General features: G+C 42.1%; 1 protein-coding gene across 1 annotated transcript; it reads left to right on the forward strand.

Moving 5' to 3' along the window:
- Positions 1–4,079: 4,079 nt before the first annotated feature.
- On the forward strand, positions 4,080–21,626 carry LOC137030720 (receptor-type tyrosine-protein phosphatase eta-like). The gene is made up of 17 exons (XM_067401157.1): positions 4,080–4,422; positions 5,873–6,190; positions 6,492–6,604; positions 6,970–7,219; positions 9,996–10,034; positions 12,838–13,038; positions 13,614–13,862; positions 14,548–14,808; positions 15,328–15,579; positions 15,774–16,031; positions 16,495–16,761; positions 18,075–18,335; positions 18,451–18,717; positions 19,501–19,755; positions 20,024–20,296; positions 20,377–20,520; positions 21,424–21,626. The coding sequence occupies exons 1-17, from the start codon at positions 4,080–4,082 to the stop codon at positions 21,624–21,626; spliced, it is 3,954 nt and encodes a 1,317-aa protein (XP_067257258.1).
- Positions 21,627–23,477: the final 1,851 nt, after the last annotated feature.

Below are 23,477 nucleotides of genomic sequence, written 5' to 3' on the forward strand. Positions count from 1 at the left end.
TATTTGTTTCCATCTTCATAGATGGTCCAAACTGTTCTAAACAGGAACTGCTATCTTTGCTCAGCTATCTTCATGATGCACATAATCCCGCAGGTCGCTTTTTCATCTCCTCTCTCTTGCTTCGATTCATGCACTAGAAGTCAGGCGTCAGGCCGCAGTGAGCCTGGGCTGGGCCCCAGATTCCCCACTCTCCACCTTCCTCCGCCTAGCCACACACCGCAGTTTCCCAGGTGCCACACCACATACAGCTCTCTTCGCCCTCTTGGCGAATGCCTTCCCTCCTAGCGTGAGGATGCCTCCGCTAGCAGAGTAAGCTCCGCTGTTTCAGCCATTTCATCCCACCGTCTCTTACCCTATCCATTGTCTGTGGCCTGTAGATGTTAGCGTGAGGATGCCTCCGCTAATAGCGCAGGCCCGGTCATTAGTCTCAAATTCTTTTTGTCTTTGGTCTACAGCTCAACCACGGACCTTAGCGTGAGGCTGCCTCCGCTAGCGGCGCAGGCCCAGATGCCATATTTTACTCCCCAGTTTCCCTCTTTTCTACACTTCTTGTTCCTCCCCAGGCTCCAGGGACTGATCCAAGCGTGAGGTTGCCTCCGCTAGCGGCGCAGGCCCAGAGGCCTTCTTGGACTCCCAGCTTCCCTCTTTTCTACACTTCTTGTTCCTCCCTAGGTTCCAGGGGCCAGCCCGAGCATGAGGCTGCCTCTGCAAGCGGCCTCGGTCCCATTCCTCCAGCCTGCCTTTCCTGATTTTCTCTTCTCAGCATTACTTTATTTATATCATGTAAACAGCATTAAGAACCTCCAAGCTCCCAGCAGACCACTTTTCCAGTAATTTGTTCCCCATAGGAGCAACAACCACAGCTGGTCAATAAGGCCTTTCCCAGCATCAGATTCAAACACTTGGTCACTGGTCATAAGAAGCTTTTAAGAACTACATCAAACTGTTTCCACATTAAAGAAGCCTAACAAATGCTAATCAGCTAGGTTTTCAGCTCCAGCTCATATTCTCACACATACCCACAAGCCATATCAAACTCAACTTATACCATCATTCCAATAAAATGGGAATGATCTCATTGCCAGTGCAGCGATGTCGCTTGGGCTTCCGCAGGAGCTCAATTCTTCTGGCCCTTCTCTCCACTACCACAGCAGTGATGTCCCGTCAGCTCCCGCAGATCATTTCTTCTGGCTAATTTCTCCACTGCCGCAGCAGTGATGTCACCTCGGCTCCCACAGGGGCTCAGTTTCTCTGGCTTTTTCTCTCCACTGCCGCAGCAGTGATGTCACTTCGGCTCCCACAGATCAGTTCTTCTGGCTAATTTCTCCACTGCCGCAGCAGTGATGTTGCCTCGGCTCCCGCAGATCAGTTCTTCTGGCTAATTTCTCCACTGCCACAGCAGTGATGTTACCACCATTCCCGCAGGAGCCCAGCTCTGCCCAAACTCGCCCTCATCCAATGTTGCTAGAAATCTCCCAGTCTTCAAACTAACCCTCTAAACAGATGATTCAAACCACCCAGTCAAATCAGTCAAACTTTAATCTGACACCATGAGTATTGAGCTCCCATAAGAACCTCAGAAACAGTATACATTTTCTATTCTCGTTCAACTATGGCTGGGCTTATCCGTCCGATCGCTGCGAGTATTGAACTCCCGTCGGACTGCGTGAAAGCCCTCCCAGTCGAAAATAGCTAAACGTTTTTGCATTCATGCCATCAGGGGCTTACCCGTCCATTTGCAGCGAGTATTGAACTCCCGTCGGACGTCGCTAGAGCGCTTACCAATCTAAAATAATTAAACGTTTACCTCACTGCCAGCAGGGGCTTACCCGTCCGATTGCAGTGAGTATTGAACTCCCGTCGGACACCATGAGAGCCTCCCAATCCAAAATAACTAAACATTCACCCCATGCCAACCGTGGCTTACCCGTCCGATCGCAGTGAGTATTGAACTCCCGTCGGACACCATACGAGCCTCCAATCTAAAATTACTAAACGTCCACCCCACCATCAGCGGGGGGCTTACCCGTCCAATCGCAGCGAGTATTGAACTCCCGTTGGACACTGCTAGAACCCTCCCAATCTAAAATAACTAAACATTCACCCCATGCCAACAGGGGCTTACCCGTCCAATCGCAGTGAGTATTGAACTCCCGTCGGATGCCGCAAGAGCCCCCCAATTACTAAACGTCCTCCCCACAGTCAGCTGGGGCTTACCCGTCCGATCGCAGTGAGTATTGAACTCCAATCGGACACCTAAAGGGGTCCCCTCAGCTGAAGCTACCCTTCTAGTCGCCGCAAGTAACGAACTCCCGTCGGATGCCATTCCTTCCCAATGTTCTGGCTGGTGGGGTTTTACCCATCCGACCGCTGCGAGTATTGAACTCCCGTCAGATGCTGCAGATGCCCCCAGCCAAAACATCTAAACCTTATCTTAGTTTGCTGGTCGATGAGGTTTATATTCAGTGGTTCGCTGTGAGTATTGAACTCCCATCAGATAGAACCCTCCCGATCCGGCAGACAGCTTTCTCCTTGCAAACATCAGCCTTATTTCTATATTTTTGGGGGGTTACAGTTCCCGGCTGCTGTCCGTAGCCAACATTTAGCATTTTTGGGGGGGTACTCTGTGTTCAGGCCGATTACCGAGCTCGGAGCCCTCTCCCCGGACAGCACGCCAAATACGTTAACCAATTAATTTACCTGACTTATTTGTAAGTGTGAACTCGTGAAGTAACATTATTAAAGTGGTAGTTGTAGAATTAAAATACTTTCCTCAGCCTTGACATTCCAAACCTGTTTGACTTTCTGTCTGTGGAACCCACAAGCAGATCTTGGTTAGGGCTTCCCCGCCGAGCACCGCTCCTCGGGCCCCTGCTGCCTCATTAGCACTGCAACCCGTTGTGCTGCCATCTGTTTCCGCTGGGCCCTCTACGGACTGTCCAGCCGTTTCCTTTGGTCCACCTGCTGCGGATCAGATGTCGATCTCAGCATCGGAAGGTGAACAGGAGTCCTCGGGAGATGAGGACTCGGCTCTGCTGCCTCCCTCTGGGACTGTAGCGCCGCCCGAGTCTGATCCCGAGTTGACGGCTGTGCTTTCCCGGGCGGTCGAGAGTGTCGGGCTCGTGTGGAACCCTCCACCCTGTCCCGGCCCTTCTCGGCTTGATGATTGGTACCTCAGAGTGGGTCGCGCTGGTCAAACCAACTCTTCCCAGAGTTGCACGATGAGGTGACCAGATTTTGGTGCCAGGTCTGGACCCTCGTCCGCCTTCACCTCCCTGGAAGGCGGAGAGGCTAGGGGATACGATCGGATTCCCCCAGTCGAGTGGTCTGTTGCGATGCAGCTGTGTCCAACAGCCACCGGCTGGTGCGGTGAACCGCGTCTCCCGTCCCAGGCCTGTAAATTCTCGTCAGGACTGACAGAGAAAGCTTACAGAGCCTGTGGACAAGCTGCCTCCGCCCTGCATGCCATGGACCTTTTGCAGGTTTTCCAGGCAAAAGCGCTATCGGAAATGCCCCAGGGTGGGCTTGACCAACAGTTGCTTGGGGAGCTGCGCACTGCCACCGCCCTCGCCCTCTGTGCGATGAAGGTGACAGCGCGTTCTGTTGGTCATGCGATGTCTACGTTAGTAGTCCAGCAGCGCCACCTCTGGCTGACCTTGGCGGACATGAGGGAAACCTGGACTCCCCTGTGTCCCCGGTCGGCCTTTTCGGTGACGCGGTGGAGAACTTCGCCCAACAGTTCTCCGCCGCACAGAAGCAGGCTGAGGCCATTAAACATGTCATGCTCCGGCAGCCAACACCAGCCAAACAGCAGAGTGCCGGTCGCGGACGTGGTGCCCTGCCCGTCTCAACCAAGCCAGGTGGTAAGCGGTCGAGGAAGTCTCGATCCTGAGACGGGCAACCTGGAGGGGAAGGATCCTGCTCTTCGGGAGAGATGATTGGGTACAAGAGGGCGCGTCTGTCAGCGTGCGAGGCCCCGCCTTGCCGCTCGCAGCCCCCTCTCACTTCTCCAGCAGGTGGCAGTGTCTCCCATACGCACTGCTGCCTCACAGAGTCTGACCACACTCCGGGCCTCTCCCATGCCGTCCAAGTCGGGTCCCCGTACTCTGCCTCGCTGCCCTACCCCCGGGGCGTCTGTGGTGCCTTTGATCCTGCTGGCTTGGTGTCTGGAAGTGTGGACAACGCTTCCCAGCCCGTCCCGCTGGCTCATTCGCACCATCAGACTCGGCTATGCAATTCAGTTCGCCCGGCGTCCCCCGGTTTTCAGGGGTGTCCACTTCACTCAGGTGTCGCTGGACAATGCACCTGTTCTCTGGGCGGAGATTGCTGTCCTCCTGGCGAAGGATGCAATCAAGCCAGTCCCCCCAGCCGATATGAAGTCGGGGTTTTACAGCCCCTACTTCACTGTACCGAAAAAGGGCGGTGGGCTATGGCCGATCCTGGATCTGCGCGTCTTGAACCGGTACCTTCACAAGTTGCCGTTCAAGATGCTCACGCAGAAGCGCATTTTCATATGCATCCGTTCCCAGGATTGGTTTGCAGCGATCGACCTGAAGGATGAGTACTTTCATGTCTCGATTTTGCCTTGCCACAGACCCTTCCTAGGGTTTGCATTCGAGGGTCGAGCATATCAGTACAAAGTCCTACCCTTCGGGCTGGCCCTGTCACCCCGCGTCTTCACGAAGGTTGCGGAGGCGGCCATTGTTCCCCTCAAGGAACAAGGCGTTCGTATTCTCTCGATGACTGGTTGATCCTGGCCAGCTCGCGAGATCAGTTGTGCGAACTAGGGATGGGCATGATTAATCGACGATCGATAATTGATCGTTAAGAATTTCGTCGATCACGTTAATTTGTTATCGATTAATGCATTTTTTGCATTGCGTAGTGTGAGTCTTGAAGCAATTAAATGAATTTCACTGTGTGTCAGCAATTAAACATTTTACCACCAGGGTGCAATATTTGACACCATACTCTGTCATCTGTGATCTTCCGTTTTGATTCTGAGGGAGAATCCCCCACCCCTGAATTGCACACCTACAGACTGGAAAGTGAACGGAATAAGGTTCCCCGGGCTGGCCAAGATAGCGCGCAGGTACCTGTGCATCCCGGCAACGTCAGTCCCCTCAGAGCGGGTGTTTTCCGCGGCTGGATTGACGGTCACCAGGTTGCGGTCGCGTCTGACCCCAGATCATGTCAACATGCTTATATTTCTCAACAAAAATCAGTAGACTGGTGCAGAAGTTGTATGCGAGTTACTAAAGTTAGTTATTTTTCACGAGGTTTTAAGTAGCCTAATTTGTTAAGTTAGCCTAATTGTTAGGAAGGCTAATATCTGGCTCTTTCTTCTGGCTTGGATAGTTTTGAGTGACATTTTGACAAAACCTGTCAGATCTAAGTATTATTATGTTTTTTAAGTTATTTTTTAACATGATTCTTTTTTATTATTATTATTTTGGAACAAATGAGGTCTCCGTTTAGAAACGCCGGCTCGCAGCTGCAGGTTCCACTGCTTTAGAGCACCGCATATGCACGCGCATATATGTTCGGTTTGCCTAACTGAATATAGTTTAACTGTCTGCCACAAGTTGATCTTGTAATAAAGGTCTCAACGAGGAAAAACACGCTGTGTTTTTGTATTCATTGCATTTTTGAATTATAAAAGTTAAATAATTAATTGTATTATAAAAATATTAATGATTAATCGATAGTCGATCATTAATTCTTCCGACGATCGACTAAGAAAATTTAATCGAATGCCCATCCCTAGTGCGAACACAGGGACATGGTTCTAGCTCACCTCAGCTGGTTGGGTCTTCGGCTCAACTGGGACAAGAGCAAACTCACCCCCAGTATCTCTTATCTCGGTCTCGAGCTAGACTTGGTCGCCCGGACTGCGTGCCTCACCGGGGAGCACGTCCAGTCGGTGTTGACCTGCCTGAGTACGCTCAAGCGCAGGACAGCGGCCCCACTGAAACTCTTTCAGAGGCTCCTGGGGCATATGGCATCAGTCACGCTGCTCGGATTGCTCCATATGAGGCCGCTTCAACACTGGCTCCGCGGCCGGGTCCCGAGATGGGCGTGATAGCGCGGTACGCTCCGGGGCCCCGTGACACCGAGCTGCCGTCGTACCCTCATCCGGTGGTCGGACCCCTCATTCCTGAGGGCAGGAGTGCCCGTGGAATAGGAACAGGTGTCCAGGCACGCTGTGGTCTCCACAGATGCCTCTGCCACCGGATGGGGGGCCACATACAACGGGAGCCTCAACTGCATTGGCATATCAATTGCCTGGAGTTGCTAGCAGTACATCTTGCACTGCTTCAAGGAGCTGCTGTCAGACAAGCACGTACTGGTCCGCTCGGACAGCACTGCGGCCGTTGCGTACATCAACCATTAAGGTGGTCTACGCTTCCGTCGCATGTCGCAACTCGCCCGCCATCTCTTGTTATGGAGTCAGAAGCATCTGAGGTCGCTTCATGCCATTCATGTCCCAGGTGTGCTCAACCGTGCAGCCGACAAGCTCTCATGGCAACCTCCACTTGTGGGCGAGTGGTGGCTCCATCCCCAGGTGGTCCAGCTGATCTGGCAGCACTTCGGCGAGTCCCAGGTAGACCTGTTTGCCTCCCCAGAAACTGCCCACTGCCAGTGGTTCTATTCCCTGACCGGCGGCACGCTTGGCACGGATGCCCTGGCACACAGCTGGCCCCGGGGTCTGCGCAAATATGCGTTTCCCCCAGTGAGCCTTCTCGCACAGCTCCTATGCAAGGTCAGGGAGGACGAGGAGCAGGTCTTGTTAGTGGCTCCGTATTGGCCCACTCGGACCTGGTTTTCAGACCTGATGCTCCTCACGACAGCCCCTCCTTGGCCGATTCCTCTGAGGAAGGACCTCCTGACTCAGAGACGGGGCACCCTATGGCACCCGCGTCCCGACCTGTGGAACCTCCACGTGTGGTCCCTGGATGGGATGCGGAGGTTCTGAGTGATCTCCCACAAGCGGTCGTAGACACCATCACTTCTGCTAGAGCTCCTTCCACAAGGAGCCTCTACGCGCTGAAGTGGAACCTATTCGTTGAATGGTGCTCCTCTCGCCCAGAGGACACCCGATCATGCTCGGTCAGATCTGTGCTTTCCTTCCTGCAAGAGGGCTTGGAGCAAAGGCTGTCTCCCTCCACCCTCAAGGTGCATGTTGCCGCTATCGCTGCACAACACCATGCAGTTGAGGGTAAGTCCCTGGGAAACACGATCTGATCGTCAGGTTCCTGAGGGGGCGAGGAGACTGAATCCTTCTCGCCCTTCCTCCATACCCTCTTGGGATCTGACCCTGGTTCTTACATCTCTCCGGGGTCATCCCTTCGAGCCTCTGCAGTCAGTTGAGTTAAAAGTACTGTCTCTCAAGACCGCCCTCCTGGTTGCATTGGCTTCGCTTAAGAGGGGATTAAGTAGGGGATCTGCACGCATTTTCGGTCGACGAATCATGCCTAGAGTTCGGGCCCGGTGACTCTCAAGTCAACCTGAGACCCCGGCCGGATATGTGCCCAAGGTTCCTACCACTCCCTTCAGAGATCAGGTAGTGAACCTGCAAGCGTTTCCCTCGGAGGAGGCAGTCCCGTCCGCGCTCTGCGTGTGTACGTGGACAGAACGCAAAGCTTCAGGACCTCAGACCAGCTCTTCGTCTGTTACGGAGGCCAGCAGAAGGGGAAGGCTGTCTCCAAGCAGAGGATGGCCCACTGGATAGTGGATGCCATCGCCTTGGCGTATGATGCCCAGGGCGTGCCTTGCCCGCTTGGGTTGAGAGTCCACTCCACCAGAGGAGTGGTCTCTTCCTGGGCGTTGGTTCACGGCGCCTCGCTGACAGATATCTGTAGAGCTGCGGGCTGGGCGACACCTAACACGTTCGCTAGATTCTATAGCCTACGTGTAGAGCCGGTATCTTCCCATGTACTCGCTTCCACTAGCCGGCTTGGGCCGGATACGTGCATCTGTTGACTCTAGTCGTGTTCCCCGCTTGGCGATTCACCACGTAAACTCCTCCCCCATTGGGTAGGTAATGGCCTCCGCAGCGTCCCCTACGGGTTCGCTTCCCCAGTGTAGTTTAGTTTACTTAGTGGGTATTCGGTAAAACAGCATTAAACTCTCTCGGCGTAAAGCTCACCCCCTTCACCGTCCCAATTGGTGAGACGGGTGGCTAGAGCTTGCGCTGGGCACTGGAAGGAGTTTCGTAACTGTGGCACTTTATTTGGGATTCCAATTCGTCAGTCAATACTGACGTACGTCGAACGTGACCGACTGAAAGGGAACGTCTCGGTTACGTATGTAACCCTCGTTACGTACGTCAGTAGTGACTGACGAATTGGGATATCGCTAGAGAGCCCTATCAGCTTCGAGTGAACTAAAACAAGCCAATGGAATTGCCGTGCGATATTTGCATAATGCGCACCGCCTCCGACAGTTGTATATAAATAGGAAGCAGATGCAATCGCACTCTGTTTTTCGCTGAGGAGACAACTGGTGTCCGCACAACAGCGAGGATACAGAAACTGTGGCGACGGCACGTACGTCTCTGTTCCCTCCTTCAGGGAACGAGGGTTACATACGTAACCGAGACGTTTTGAATCAGAAGTCCTGTTCCTTCTATTCTGGCAGCCAACAACACAACAAGACGACATTTTAAAGTCAAAACCTCAAAGTTTTAGCGCTCCTGCTATGAGTTCTTATTTATGTTTTGCCTCAAGCTAGAGAGGTGACGTCACAGTGACATAGCCGATTAAATGGCTGTAAATGGCTGTCAGTTTGACACCAGAAAATTTGCTGAAGCATGTTGAACCTAAAAGACTGAATGTTACAGCCTGCTTTCTGTACTTAACTTCCCCATACAGTATTTGCTTTGTTCGCACTTTTGAAAATAGGCTTGCATTTGTTAATTATTTGTGACAATTAAATCTAATTTGACCCAACCAAAATTTAGTACCTTAAGTCTATTTACATCCACTTTAAAAGTTGGACTAAATTATTAATTATTATTATTTTAAAACATATCATGTTTAGTCTGACTGAAACAGGACTAACAGGGCTACATAATATGGTTGTCCAGCAAGTATAGATTTTAATCAGACTACATTTGGTCTCTGCATTGTGCACATTACAAGCTTAGAAAGACACAAACTGTGTATTTGACATGTTGACAAATATTAATATACTTTTAGTGCTTTGGGGGTAGAAGTAGTAGTAGTAGCAGCAGCAGCATATATTATATGTTTTTTTCGGTGTATGTTTGTTAGTATAATTGCTTCTTATTTCCTAGTTTAAGGCAGAATAAAGAAATGTAAGTGCCTGGCATGATCTGCTACTACGTCTATATACTCTACCAGTCAAGATTGTGAATACACCTGCCTGTTCTTTATTATTACAATTCTCTAGATTTTAAGTAATACTAAAGCCATTAACCCTGTGTGGAATATGAAATGAATGTATGGGAAACATGTAGTGACCAAAACGTGTTAATTAAAAGTCTTGTATGTTTTAGAATTTTTCCAAGTAGCCCAATTTGTCTCTTAAGAAAAATATTTTATTTTCATAAATAAATGTATGTTTTTCTACAAAACTAATTTCAAACATATCAGTATACACACTGAGTTTAAAGGGTTTTTAGGTCATGAGAAACAATTGTAATTTTTGCCTATATGTCTGTGTAAATATAGCTTATACATTTTCAGGCCTGCTTGAGCAAACAGCATTTGCTCAGGATATGTATTAATAGTCTTTCTACTTTATAGTTAAATTCAGGTTTAATTTTTATTTATATATTTTGGTAACATTTTAGTACTTTGTGCATATTTCCTCTCTTTTCACATAGATCTCAGCTGACATCACTGTGGTACAAATAATAGATCTATGTCTGAAATAGATATTTCACAATGCACTTATTCAGTAAAGTTGTGCTTTTGTAGTTTGAAACTTTCTTAAGCCTCTTAAAAGCAATATGTCTGACAAGTAACAATGTTGTTTTCTTCCCCAGATCCCTCATGTTTACTCTGACTGTAAGTATTTGTTTATTTGAAAAGGATCCCCATTAGCTGATGCCGAAACAACAGCTAGTCTTCCTGGGGTCCAAACAATACATACAACATCCAATAATTACAATCACAATTACTACAAAAAGTACTACAAAAAAATACACAAACAACATGGCACACAATCCAACCTTACTCAACCAATCCAAACAATATTATGATGTTGAAAACAAATACAATCTTAGTCTTTTTTTAAAACCAGTTTTTCCCTTGATTTCACGAACCTCAACTGGAAGATTATTCCATAACACAGTTGACCTGTACATCACAGTTCTCTTCATACAGTCAGATTTAGGTAGGGGTAAAAAAATCTGTCCACTATTCGCCCCTCTTGTATAATGTAAATGCATATCAGAATAATATATTATTTTGTCATAAAGAAATGTAGGAGTCCGAGTGTTAATGATTCTATGAAAGTATACTAACATATTGACAGATAGTCTCTGTTTAATCATCAGCCAAGCAAGACGTTCATGCATCTCTACTACACTAGTTCTCAAAGAACACCTTAGAACAAGCCTTGCAGCCTTGTTTTGAGCCACTTGTAATTTTTTTAAATGACTACTAGATGCAGCAGACCATACAACAGAACAATAATCCAAATGACACAAAACCAATGTACAAACAACCCTACTAAACAACTGTGAATTTAAAAAATGTGCACATTTACGCGTTACTGCCACAGCTCTACCCATTTTAGCCACAACTTTATTAATGTGATCAGACCATGATAATGTAGAATCAAGCCAAAGACCAAGAAGCTTCACCTTTTTTACTTGCTGTACATTTTGACTATTTACTTGTAAATTAATTTTAGGATTATCAGATAATCTATACTTAGAACCAAATATTATACTCACAGTTTTTGAAATATTTAGAACAAGTTTATTTGTCTTTATCCAATTATACAATTTGCTAATCTCACAAGACAGAACATGATTAAGCTCTGAACATGTAGAGGCTGCATAATAAAGAGTAGAATCATCAGCAAACATAGTCAACTTAGCTTTACTGAGTATATATGGCATATCATTTATGAAAATTGAAAATAATAAAGGTCCAAGGCAACTACCTTGAGGAACACCACACTCCAGGGACTTGCTACCAGATAATGCACCATTAAAATAAACTCTTTGCGACCTCTCCGACAAATAGCTCTTAAACCACTTAATTGCCGAGGAAGCAAAGCCATAACTAATAAGTTTGGAAATCAAAATTTCATGGTCAATCACATCAAAGGCAGCACTGAAGTCTAATAATAGTGTACCCACTAGCCTAGATTTATCAATCGATGCTCTCCACATATCCAACATTTGTGTCATAGCAGTGCAGGTTGAATGACCCTTCCTATATGCATGTTGAAACATCGTAGTCAATTCATTGTTAGAAAAGTAATCTTGCACTTGCTCAAATACAATCTTTTCCAACAATTTACTTAGAACAGGCAAAATGCTAATAGGCCTGCTATTTAGACCACATAAAGTTGCTTTTGTGTCTTTGGGTAAAGGAATTATCTTACTCTCTTTCCAAAGTTTTGGACACTCACCACCTATCAAACATCTGTTAAAAATGTGACAGATTGGTTTAGAAATATGTCTAGCTGATAATTTCAACAGCTTACTATCTAAGTTGTCCAAACCAGCAGACCCGCCCACCTTCAAAGATCTCAGCAGCATTTCCACCTGCACAACATTAACCTGCTGAAATTCAAATGTACACAGTTTATCTTTTATAATACACCTTTCAATTAGCTCATTCGAGTTAAAATCAACAGTATGTTTCATTGTCTCTCTAATGTTAGAAACCTTAGTAACAAAGTAATCATTAAAATAATTCGCAATCTGTATTGGCTCTAAGTCAAATTAACTCCATTCAATTCAACAAAAGAAGTACCCATTGATTTTTTCCCCATAATTTCATTGAATACATTCCACATTCTCTTACTATCTGTACCACAGTCTTCAATTCTCTTCTGAAAATATTTTTTCTTTTTCACTCTGTTCACCTTGGTCACCTGATTCCTTAAAATACAATAAAATTCCTTAAAATACAATAAAAAGTATAATCACCTCTAATGTCCCTTTCTTTTTTTTTAACTTCATTTTTATTGATGAGTTTTCAAGAAAATGTTTTATAGCATCAAAGGTAAACAGGAAAAAGAGGGGGACTAAATGAACCAGCATTTGAATTGGGGCATGAAGCATACATGGCTTGATTTTGGCGTACAAGCTCTGCTACGCTGCTGCTGCTGTTGTTGTTGTTGCTGCTGCTGCTGCTGAGCAAATACAAATTTGTTCAGTTTAGTCAAATAAAACAACAAAAAAAAAGGCTGCTGCAAGATTGGTAGAACCCTGTAGCAGATGGGAGGAGGAGGGATAACAGCGCTTTACATTGCGCAGCTTGTCGATCACAGGCTAGGGTACGATATATATGGTTGCGTGGATTTGGAAATACTTCTGATTGGCTGGTGCCACGGCATAGAAAGTATCAATCAGCGTTCGGTTAGAGTTTCATGCCTGAACTCTGTATTTACATGCTACACTTAATATATTAACAATATGTACATCTCTTCTCAACACTGTGTGTGTAATGTTTCCAAGATACAATGTAGTATAAAGTCCCTTTCTTATTAGGAGGTCTTTTGCTATCATTTTACTGACTGGATAAATTATATTTATAGTTCTTTTGATATTTGTTTTAAGCTATATATCTGTTTTGCAACATCAAATAATGTGGGGCATTTGTACACTTGTTTTGTGTCTTTATTTAGGTTCGCTGTGCCAATATAAGATTAACCCCACAACATCAGACATCACTATATTTGTAGGAGACAACTCCTCATGCAGTGTGCAGAACACCAACATTACAAAAACTCAGAGTAGCATCATAGTGACTGATCTGCAGCCTGGAAACACATATTTCTTCAAAATCAACTGCTCAAATGTGTGCTGCTGTGGAAACTTCTCCACCAGTAAGTCTTTGCTGCTTCTAAATAACAATTAATCAGACTTTCAGTGGGTTGAGTGGTTTTGAGCAACGAGGCCACTGTTGTTCAGAAAGGAAACTCATACGACTTTCCTTCATATGACTCATATGACCAGTCTGTCAAGTCCTAGAAAGGACATAAATGCACCATATTACTCAGGGCTCTGTACCCCCAGTCTTCTAAAATGATACAGTATGATACTCATTGAAAACTTTAGAAATTCTTCCCCTTTGTTGCAGCTCTCACATCTTATTTGTGCATATGCATATACAAATATTGTGCATGAAGACGGTTATGACATAACTGATGCCAAATCTATTGGTTTTTGCATGTGACATCACTGAAATTAAATGCACAAATGAACTGTGAGAGCTTTTCTTTTTTCAAGCTTGACAGCCTTTGGTCTCATCCACTTTCAGTGTATGGCAAAAAGCAGGGAGAATGGTCTGCCAAACATCTTTGTCATGAGAGTAAATAATGACAAAATTGTTATTTTTTAGGTGTCTTTGTTGACTTTCTTGCACTCACACATTTCCATGTCCACTTTCTTGCACTGACAGACCCAGAGCCTGTTAGTAACCTGTCTGTGAACTCCATCACTGTGAGCTCACTGAACCTGAGCTGGATACTTCGAAATGGCATTAGCCCATATTATAGAGTAGCTTGGGATGTAAACCTGCTCACTACTAGCCAAACCTTCATGCAAATCTCACAACTTGCACCTGGCACCAAATACACCTTCAACGTCACCTCAGTGGCCTCTGATAACCGCACTGAGGGGCGCACTGTTGAGATATCCCAAAACACAAGTAAGTACTGCAGGCAGAAGTAGGGCTGGGTAAAAAAATATTGATTTCTTGATTGTTTCTTAAATCCCAAGAATCGATTAGTCTAGTCTGTTTTTTTTAGTTGATGAACAAAACGTAGCGTGCTTCCCATCCAATAAATCACAATAATCTTTGTGCTTTGTTACTTTTGATATGAAGCATAGTCTCAGATTTCAAATGACGTCTATCTTATTATGGAATTCAAAAAATAAATACCGTTTTGGCGCTGTTTAATGTGTTGTGATGGATCGCTTTAGCGCCTCTGTTAAAAAGAAGCGGCAGCACGAGCGCATGTGAACATCCTCTCCTCCACTTTAATACCAGTTACAGCGCAAAATAAACAAAACTAGAATCTGAAGGTATGTTAAAATATACAGTACAACTTATCATATCTTGTGTAGCTCAATCAGTGTTTCAACTGCAGAAAGACATCAATAAAACAGCTTGTAAACAATGTCACGTAACGTCACATTTACCTCAAAAACATATTCAGCAGGGGCGTAATAATCCATATTACATATAAAACAACACAAATATTACCAACTATGACGTTACAAAGAGCGCAAGTCACTCGTATTTCTTAAGGAACACTGCTCAATAGCGACACCCGCAGGTAAAGTTAAAGCAGGAGTATTTTACTGAGTGTGTGGTTGTTTGTATTTTACAGTTTCTAATGCAGTGCAAAATCTGGTGGTTTCTGCTGTCAGCACCAGTTCAGTTAATCTGACGTGGCTTCCCCCTAATGGGACCTCCAACCTGTTCTCCTACAGTGTCAGCATCTCTTCACCCGATCAGACTCTCAGTACCACATCCAACAATTATCAGATTACTCAGTTGCAGCCTGGGACTCTGTATAATTGCAGCGTCAGAACACTCATAATAGTTGCCAACATATCTGGACCCTCACAGTTCATACAGTGTAATACCAGTGAGTCTAAAACTACACATCGCTCTCTAAAATGTTGCTAATTTACTAATGTGTTACTACTTACTAATGTGTAATAAATAATGTTGTCTGTCCTAATGAGGTTTTCAGTCAAGTAATGGGCTTTTTGCATCATGCGTCAATGTTAACATTTGCACATACTTTATCATTTTTGATAAAAATGAAAATGAGGCTGTGATAGAAGTACAGTGTGTTCAAAGGATCGTACTGTTGTTTAACAACCTGTCAGTTGTTCAGCTGACAAAATACCATTTCAAAAGACTTTCAGTAGACCAAAGTTCCCTAACAGTTTTGAAAGTTGTGAGTTGTGACAATTCCATGTGATCTGTGAACTTTATTTAGTGCATGTCATGGTAAAGGCTGTAAGTCCATCTTTCAGAGCCTTGTTTTTTATTCACGTTAAATTCAGTATGGCTTCTAAGGTCTTTAGTCTTTGCTTACTGTAATTCACACACACAATACGTCTAATGCAGAATATACATTTTGTGAATTCTTTTTCAGAGCCACTGCCGGTGACTAATTTAACCGCCTCTCCTGTCGGCACCACTGAGATGCGCCTGTCCTGGTTTTATCAGAGGAACAACAAATCTTCATATCTGTATAATGTGAGTGTAAATGGGGAACGATGGATACAGACTAGCAGTGAGACCACACAGATCTCTGTCCTGAACCCTGGGAACAGCTACACCTTTACTGTGCAAGCTGTAGTAAACGGCATGATCTCTGAACCTGTAGCCATCTCTGCATTTACAGGTATTACAATTCACACATTACTCAAACACATCTCTTTTATACTACACACCACAAGGCATTTTTTTTTTTTTTTTAATCTAGAGATGTATTTTGACATTGTATTTATTCCACACATTTCTACAGGACACTGTCTATACCACTGTGCTGTTCAATAATTACCCTCTTTTTCTTCCTCTTTTATTCTGTGTCATCAGATCTTGGTAAAGCATCGAATATTTCTGCGGTATCCACTACTCAGAGTATACGAGTGGAGTGGAGACCACCTGCTGGTACTGTGAGTCTCTACAACGTCAAAATCCTGCTGAACGGAACCGTTTTAAAGACTGAGAACCGAACGAATAACACTACCGTGGTTTTCTCAGACCTGCTGCCTGGAACTGCTTACTCTGTCATTGTGACAAGCATCAGTGGACCCATAAAGCAGGACAGCGATAGTGTGTCAAATGCCACCTGTAAGACCCCTCACACATTCTGAAATAAACACTGAATAGCTCGCGTACAAGCACTTAGAAGAACTACTCGCATATAACACAATCTGTGCTCTATTGTAATGTCATTTGCATGCACTTTGTGAGAAAAGGAAGTAAGACATTTGCTTTCAGAAACAAAGAGCTGACTAGTCTGTTCTAACCAGGCATATCACACTGGAAGTGCTATTAGAGTATGTCTTTTTCAAGAAAGGATATTACACTGTTCACACCACTATACAGTTTTTAGATAAATTGCGCTAGTTTTGCATGTGATGTGTTTTATGTTTTGTAGTGCTGTATGTGATCAAAGTTGTAAAGTTTGAGTTCATATCTACATATAATCATCATTAGATATTTTGTTACAATTATTGAAAACATTTATAAAAGCATTAACAGGTTTCATAACTTGACTTGGTCACATCTGTGTACATTGTTGTCATTTCAGTGCCTACTCCTCCTGGCGAGTTGAGGACCGAGCGGAGCACAAACTCTCTGTCTATCAGCTGGGCTCGGCCCCTTAACATGAGCACAGTGTCCCACTACTTCCTCTTGCAGTACAGCAACAGCACACTCATTTCAAGCCCAGTGAACTGCAGCCAAAACTACAGCTCTCTGACAGGACTCAGTGCAGGTGTCCCGTATAGCATCACTGTGAGGACTGTTGGTGCACTGGGATATTTGAGTTCTCCTCAGAGTCTCACTGCATATACAAGTAAGCAATGCACATTTGTAATTATCCATGTTTATACACAAGTCTCACGAGTTGAATACATGAATACATACACCCGGCTTGAACTCTTTCTCAGAAAAAAATAGATTTCAACAATACAATATTTTGAAATTGTGTTGAGATTTTATACAAATATATATATATATATTATTATAATTAGACAAGAATCTGAAAAAACTTTCAACATTGCCTTTATCACATATACATTTATTTATATTAAATATAAATACAGGTTTCCCTTCCCTTTTCATACATGTAATCTGGTGATGTTGTTACGTGTTTCTGTATAAGTGTGGTTTAATTTTGTGGTTGAAAATTCAAAAGTTTAATGTTACATTGTTGAAATAGGAAATAATATCAGTGTGCAGACATTTATTGCTCTTTGTATTTGCATTAACGTGATGTTTCCATAGAAGAAAACCTCAGCAGAAACATTTAAATTATTGCCCTGAATAAACTAAGACATTTTCAGAGTTCATTTTTTGTCTGGTCTGTGCACCTGGGCATGGTGGGAGGAAGTGGTGCCCACTTGTATTTATTAACATTTATTAAAATAATTTTTATTGTTTTTTAGCAAATTTAACTTAGTAATGTGCTTGCTTGGCACACAAGAACAAATTTGTTTCTAGCATGTCAAGCTAGTACAGTTGACCTTCAGTTTTCCGTATTTCCATATTTGATGTGAAATATGTGCATTGATCAATGTGAATTAAAGCCTGAATCAATTTGTTAAAGTGACCTTGTCTCTTCAGAAGAGTTGGATTAGACTACTCAATTCATATGGTTTTCTTTAAGATGTTTTTATGAACTTGAAGCATGAAAAGACTTCTAATGGACAGACAAAAATGATGAGAAAATAATTCAAATATCTAAATTTGTGTTCCAAAAAAGTCTTGTGGGTTTGGAATAACATGAAGGTGACTAAGGGATGGTTCACCCAAAATGAAAATTGTCATCATTTAAAGGAACATAAAAATGTGGTTATTGCATGCTTCATTAATGGTTAATGAAGTTAGTTACTGAATAGGACCCACACGGCCCTGTACGGCCCATTTTTTTAACCGAACATTGCAGTACAAGACTTGCAGCCTGGCACCCTCTGTCAGTTCAGTGTATATAGTTTGGCCTGCCGTATTCTGGGAGAACCAGTGAACACCTCTGTCCACACAAGTATGTACTCCCAAACACACTCCAACAAGGAGAATCAAACACAAATACTCCCTTTGATCCAAACAATCTGGGTAATTATTGCTCTTGAAGGGAAATTTCTTCATTCTCTCTCTTTCTCTCTACAGAGCCCTCTACAGCGATTCCCAAACTAGATAATCAAGGCTCTAATCACTCAATCTTGGTGACGTGGGATCATCCTGTTGGTGGGCTGGACGGGTACATTCTGAACATCAGCAGTGAAGGATGGAGCAACTATACAGTTCTCAATAACACTGAACACAATCATACCTTCTCTCAGCTAAAAGCAGCGACTGTCTACACTGTCACACTCACGACTGTCAATGCAGACTTCCAGGAAACATCACTTCCAGTAACCATGGCCACTTGTGAGTATTCAACCCCAAACTACAGTCAGGATTTCATGTGGCAGACTTTTATAAATAATCATGCACCATATTGGATTGTACTAGTGTTTATAGATTATGATTGTGTATGTTGCAGATCCAAACAGACCAGGAGAGATTAAGGATGTGTTAAAGAGCAATCATTCAGTGTGGTTTCAATGGGCTGAAGCTCAGAACATGACAGCTGGCAGCTTCAACTACAGCCTGGCCTACTGGTCCAGCTATAACACCGGCCTATATCTCACTTCTAATAACACTTTCCTTGTGGACGGCTTGCGATCTGGAACATCCTATAATGTTTCTGTGACTACTGTAGGGCCAATGGGTTTCCAGAGTGATTCTGTCACACATCATGTAACCACCAGTAAGTTCAATAAGTTTTTCTTAAAAGTAATTCCACAACATTCAGCAAGGTCACATTAAAATGATCAAAAGTCTGATTAAAGATTAAAGAGTTAAAGATTTCCATTTCAAATAAATGCTGTTCTTTTGCAGCGGGCACAATCGTTTTCAATATTTGTCATAATAATTAAAAATGTGGTAACACTATACAATAAGCTTACATTAGTTAACTAAATTAATTAACTTGAACTAAGAATAACAATATTTCTAAGGCATTTATCAATCTCAGTTACTATTAATTGAAACATTTACTAATACATGATTAAAATCAAATGTTGCATTTGTTAACATTAATTATGCACTGTGAAATAACATGAACAAACGATGAACAACAGTATTTTTATTAAAGATGAATAAATACTATAACAAATGTATTGCACATGGTTAGTTCATATCAGTTAATACAATAACTAATGTTAACAAATGAACCTTATTGTAAAGTGTTACCATCAGTGATTTCTGAAGGGTCATGTGACACTGATGACTGGAGTAATGGCTGCTGAAATTACAGATTTGCCATCACAGCAATAAATTACATATTTAAAAATATTAAATAAATAAATAAAAGTCACCTTCTATGTTCCACATAAGAAAGACATTCAATCAGGCTTGAAATAATTTGAGGGTGAGTAAATATTGACAAATTTGGGGTTAACTGTGCCTTTAAGATTTTCATAAAACTACCATGCATATGTGCATTGAAATCTCCTCAAGTCCTCATCCTTCCGTCTGCATCTGTTTTCAGAGCCTGATCCTGTCCAAAACCTACAAGTTCATTCCACAACAACACATGCCATCTCTTTAGTTTGGACAAGAGTGGAAGGTGTTCCGAAATATATAGTGAGGCTGTACAGTGGCAAGGTAAAGAGCAACATGACCAGCTTAAATAATAGCGTGATGATTGCCGTACTGTTGCCTTCAACGCTCTATAACATCAGTGTGCAGAGCAGCACTTCTGACAACACAGAAGGAGATGCTGTGTGGCTGCAATCATGTACAGGTTAGTACAAACACACTATAAGCTGTTATATTTTGTATATATACTTTTCTTAAGAACTTAGACTCTATGAAATTTGCAGAATTCAGCATTAAGTTCTCTTGTGCTGTATGTGTAATTTTTTTTTTTTTTAGCTTCTACTTTAAAAATGATTTAAAATAAGTAATCAAGAAACTCCTTAGTCTGGTCAAGGTCATTAGAAATGGTTCTGAATGTCTTGATTCATTAAAGGGAAAGTAATATTGTCTTTGGTGTGTTTTGCTGTGTTCAGATGCAGCACCAGTGAACGAGGTGACCTGTACGGGACCTAATTTAACCGTACCAATGCTCAGCCTCTCATGGAGCCGTCCTCCTGGTGACACCCAGACATTTGAAATCAAGCTGTTTCACTCTTCAGAAGAGTTAGAGAAAAATCAAACCACCAATCTAAACTATAACTTCTATGGACTAAAGTACAACACTCTGTACGATGCCAAGCTCTGGACTCAAGGCTGTGGGAAGCAAAGCACAGTGAAGGAGATCTCCTGCAGGACCGGTTTCACAAGTAAGGAGAGTTATATCTGTTTCATATTTTGTTTTTATGTGGGTGCACATCACATATTTCTTGTTTTCCTGTGTTTGTAGAACCTGTTACACCTAATATGACCGCAGTGAGTGTAACTGATATACAGTACAACAAGTTTACTGTGAGTCTTGCTCAAGACATCTTTAAAGACACAAATGGTCCTGTGATCCATTATGGTGTGCTTGTCTCCTCCGGCACAGATGGTATGTCTAATAAACCTGAGACTTTTATGTGTCTTTTTTTGTAATTCTCTAAAATTCATTTATAGCTTATCTTTTGTATGTGTAACATTTTACTGCTATATTAGTGTCTTTAATTATCAGGTAATAAAAAAATACTAATTTACGCAACGGTTCAAAAGTTTGGGCTCAGTAGGATTTTTAAAATGTTTTTGAATGGAGTCTCTTATGCTCGCCAAGGCTGCATTTATTTGATCAAACTAGAGTATACACAGTAATATTGTGAATAATAATAATAAGAATTATAATTACAATTTAAAATAATCATTTACTATTTTAATAGTATTTTTAATAGGATTTTTAAAATGATTTGTTCCTATGATGTCAAAGCTGAATTTTTAGCATTGTCATAATCTTTAGTGTCACATGATCCTTCAGATATCTTTATAATATGATTATTTGCTGCTTAAGAACATTTTTTTTATTATCAAATAAATTTATATTTTTGTATAATTTTTTTTTCTGGATTCTTTGATGACTAGAAAGTTCAAAAGAACAGCGATTATTTAAAATTGATCTTTTGTAACATTATAAATATATTTACTGTCACTTTTGCATCCTTATTGAATAAAAGTTTCAATTTCTTTAAAAACAACTTTTGAACGGTAGTGCATATCAGTTTATTATATTTTATCAAAATGTGTTTGATCTTAATTTTTCTTTTTATTGCTCTATTACTATTCTTTTTTTTTGATGTATGATATGCTTGTCAATATATAATATATCATATAATATCATACAATATGGGGGAGTAAAAAAGGAAATGAAAGTTAAAAACAGCTTTCGCAATACATGTATTTAAAAAGAAGAGTTTGATTGTAATCATAGTGTCTTTGGTGCACTAAATATGAGTTTTGCCTTCTGCAGATTGCAGAGGGACTAAGATGGATCAATGCCTGTTGAACACCTATGAGGACTGGAAAGCAGAGCAGTGCAACACATTCCTGGCTGCTGTCAAAAACACAACAGGGTCTAGAAGTGTGCAGGGCCAAACAATCATAATTGGAGATGAAACTATGTGGAATAGTTACAAAAATGGAGAACTATATGCTAAAGACAGGTACAAGTAAATCAATACACTTCCTATACTTTGCAATAACTTCAGTGCTGCGTACATTAAACCCATCATAACAGTGTTATTGATATTTCCATCGCTAAACTAAACTGAACTACTAATGCTTCATAATGCTGTCTCCATATTCTGGAATACTGTGTTTAATCACACAAAGTTATTATGTCTTCTGCATTATGTTGTCATGTGTTTGATTTTGTTGCAGTTTTGCTGTCGTCACTTTCACTCATCTGGAGATAAATAACCGTTTAGTGGATGTGTTTAATTCATACTACTCCATATCTGACTTTAGTCCCATCACTCTGCCACAGAACCCAGGTAACCACTGGGAGACTTTCTCTCAATATTTAAAGCGATTACTACATTGCACCTTCATTTTTCAGTAACACATCCCTGCTAATGTAAAGGCTGTAAGTCTAACACATCTCTTTTATACTACACCCCACAAGGCAGTTTTTTTTTTTTTGTTAATCTTGAGATGTATCTTGAGATGTATTTATTACTACAGGACACTGTCTATACCACTGTGCTGTTGAATAATAACCCTCTTTCTCCTCCTCTCTTATTCTGTGTTATCAGAGCAAATAAACTATTGTGTGATAATGAAACCGGGCAGAGGATGATGGGAAATGAAGTCCAATACTGAGTGGCAATAGTCTGGGGTGGAGTGCCCTCTAGTGGACAACCAGGGCATTCCAGCTGGTGATCATGACAAGACCAAACTCAGTAAATTTCATACTAATAAAGTATATGTACAGAAAAGCAGTTGAGCCCAGTTTTTCATGTGCTTTATTAGTCTAGCGTTTACTGAGTTTGATCTTTTAATGTCACTGTCTTACATTTAGCTACATTAAGCATTTTCTTTATGGGATTAAATGCATAACATGTAATTTACACATGGCGTTCATATTCTGGGAACATCTGCTTTTCTGTACATAGACTGTAGAGACCAAAAAATGCTTGGGTCAAATATGGACAAACCCAACCGTTGGGTTAAAAAATGCATTTAAAAATTTAACCCAATGGTTGGGTTTGTCCATTTTTGACCCAAACTTGGGTTGAAACAACCTAGCATTTTTTAGAGTGTAAAAAAACTGAGGTGTTTTTTTCCTCCTAAATATTTATACTTATATATAAATATTTAAACATTTATATATATATATATATATATAAAGTATAAATATTTAGGAGAAAAAAAACACCTCAGTTTTAATTAGAGACCGAAACTAAGAAAAAATGCAATTTGGCAATTTTATATATGGCCAAAAATGAGATGAAATTCTTATAATTGTTTGTAATGTAAATCAATGAGATTGTTATTACTGTATAGCACTCTGCTAACACAAAATGCATATAAATATCAGTTATATCTCCCAGTAATGTCAGTAGAAGACATGTACATGCTTAGTTTTTTGATCAAAACTCTGTAGTTCAGTTATGTACTGTTTGCTGATACTTGAACAAGTAATTCTTGAAAAAAGAAAGAAAGAAAGAAAGAAAGACAGAAAGAAAAAGAGAAAGAAAGGAACCCCTACACATACTAATGATCTGGCAACCACCCACAGCACCATTGTGGTGGTAAGTTGTGCACCATTTTTTTTACTTTTTTTTTAAAGAAAATTAACTTCTATTTACACTTAGACTTGCAAAATGCACATACAATCTACCATAGACTATTTATACATATACTAAGTTTTTAGCAAAGGAAATAAAATGACAGCTAACAGAAGTGTTTAGTGTTATGATCAGTGCAGTCTAAAAAAAAAAGCTTCTATTGTGAGTGGGGAGATAAGTTTCACTGTTTCATCCACCAGAGATCTGTATGACCACTTCCTGTTTAGTCACTGCA

This window comes from Chanodichthys erythropterus, chromosome 11 (genome assembly GCF_024489055.1).
Source record: "Chanodichthys erythropterus isolate Z2021 chromosome 11, ASM2448905v1, whole genome shotgun sequence".
NCBI classification, from domain to species: Eukaryota; Metazoa; Chordata; class Actinopteri; order Cypriniformes; family Xenocyprididae; genus Chanodichthys; species Chanodichthys erythropterus.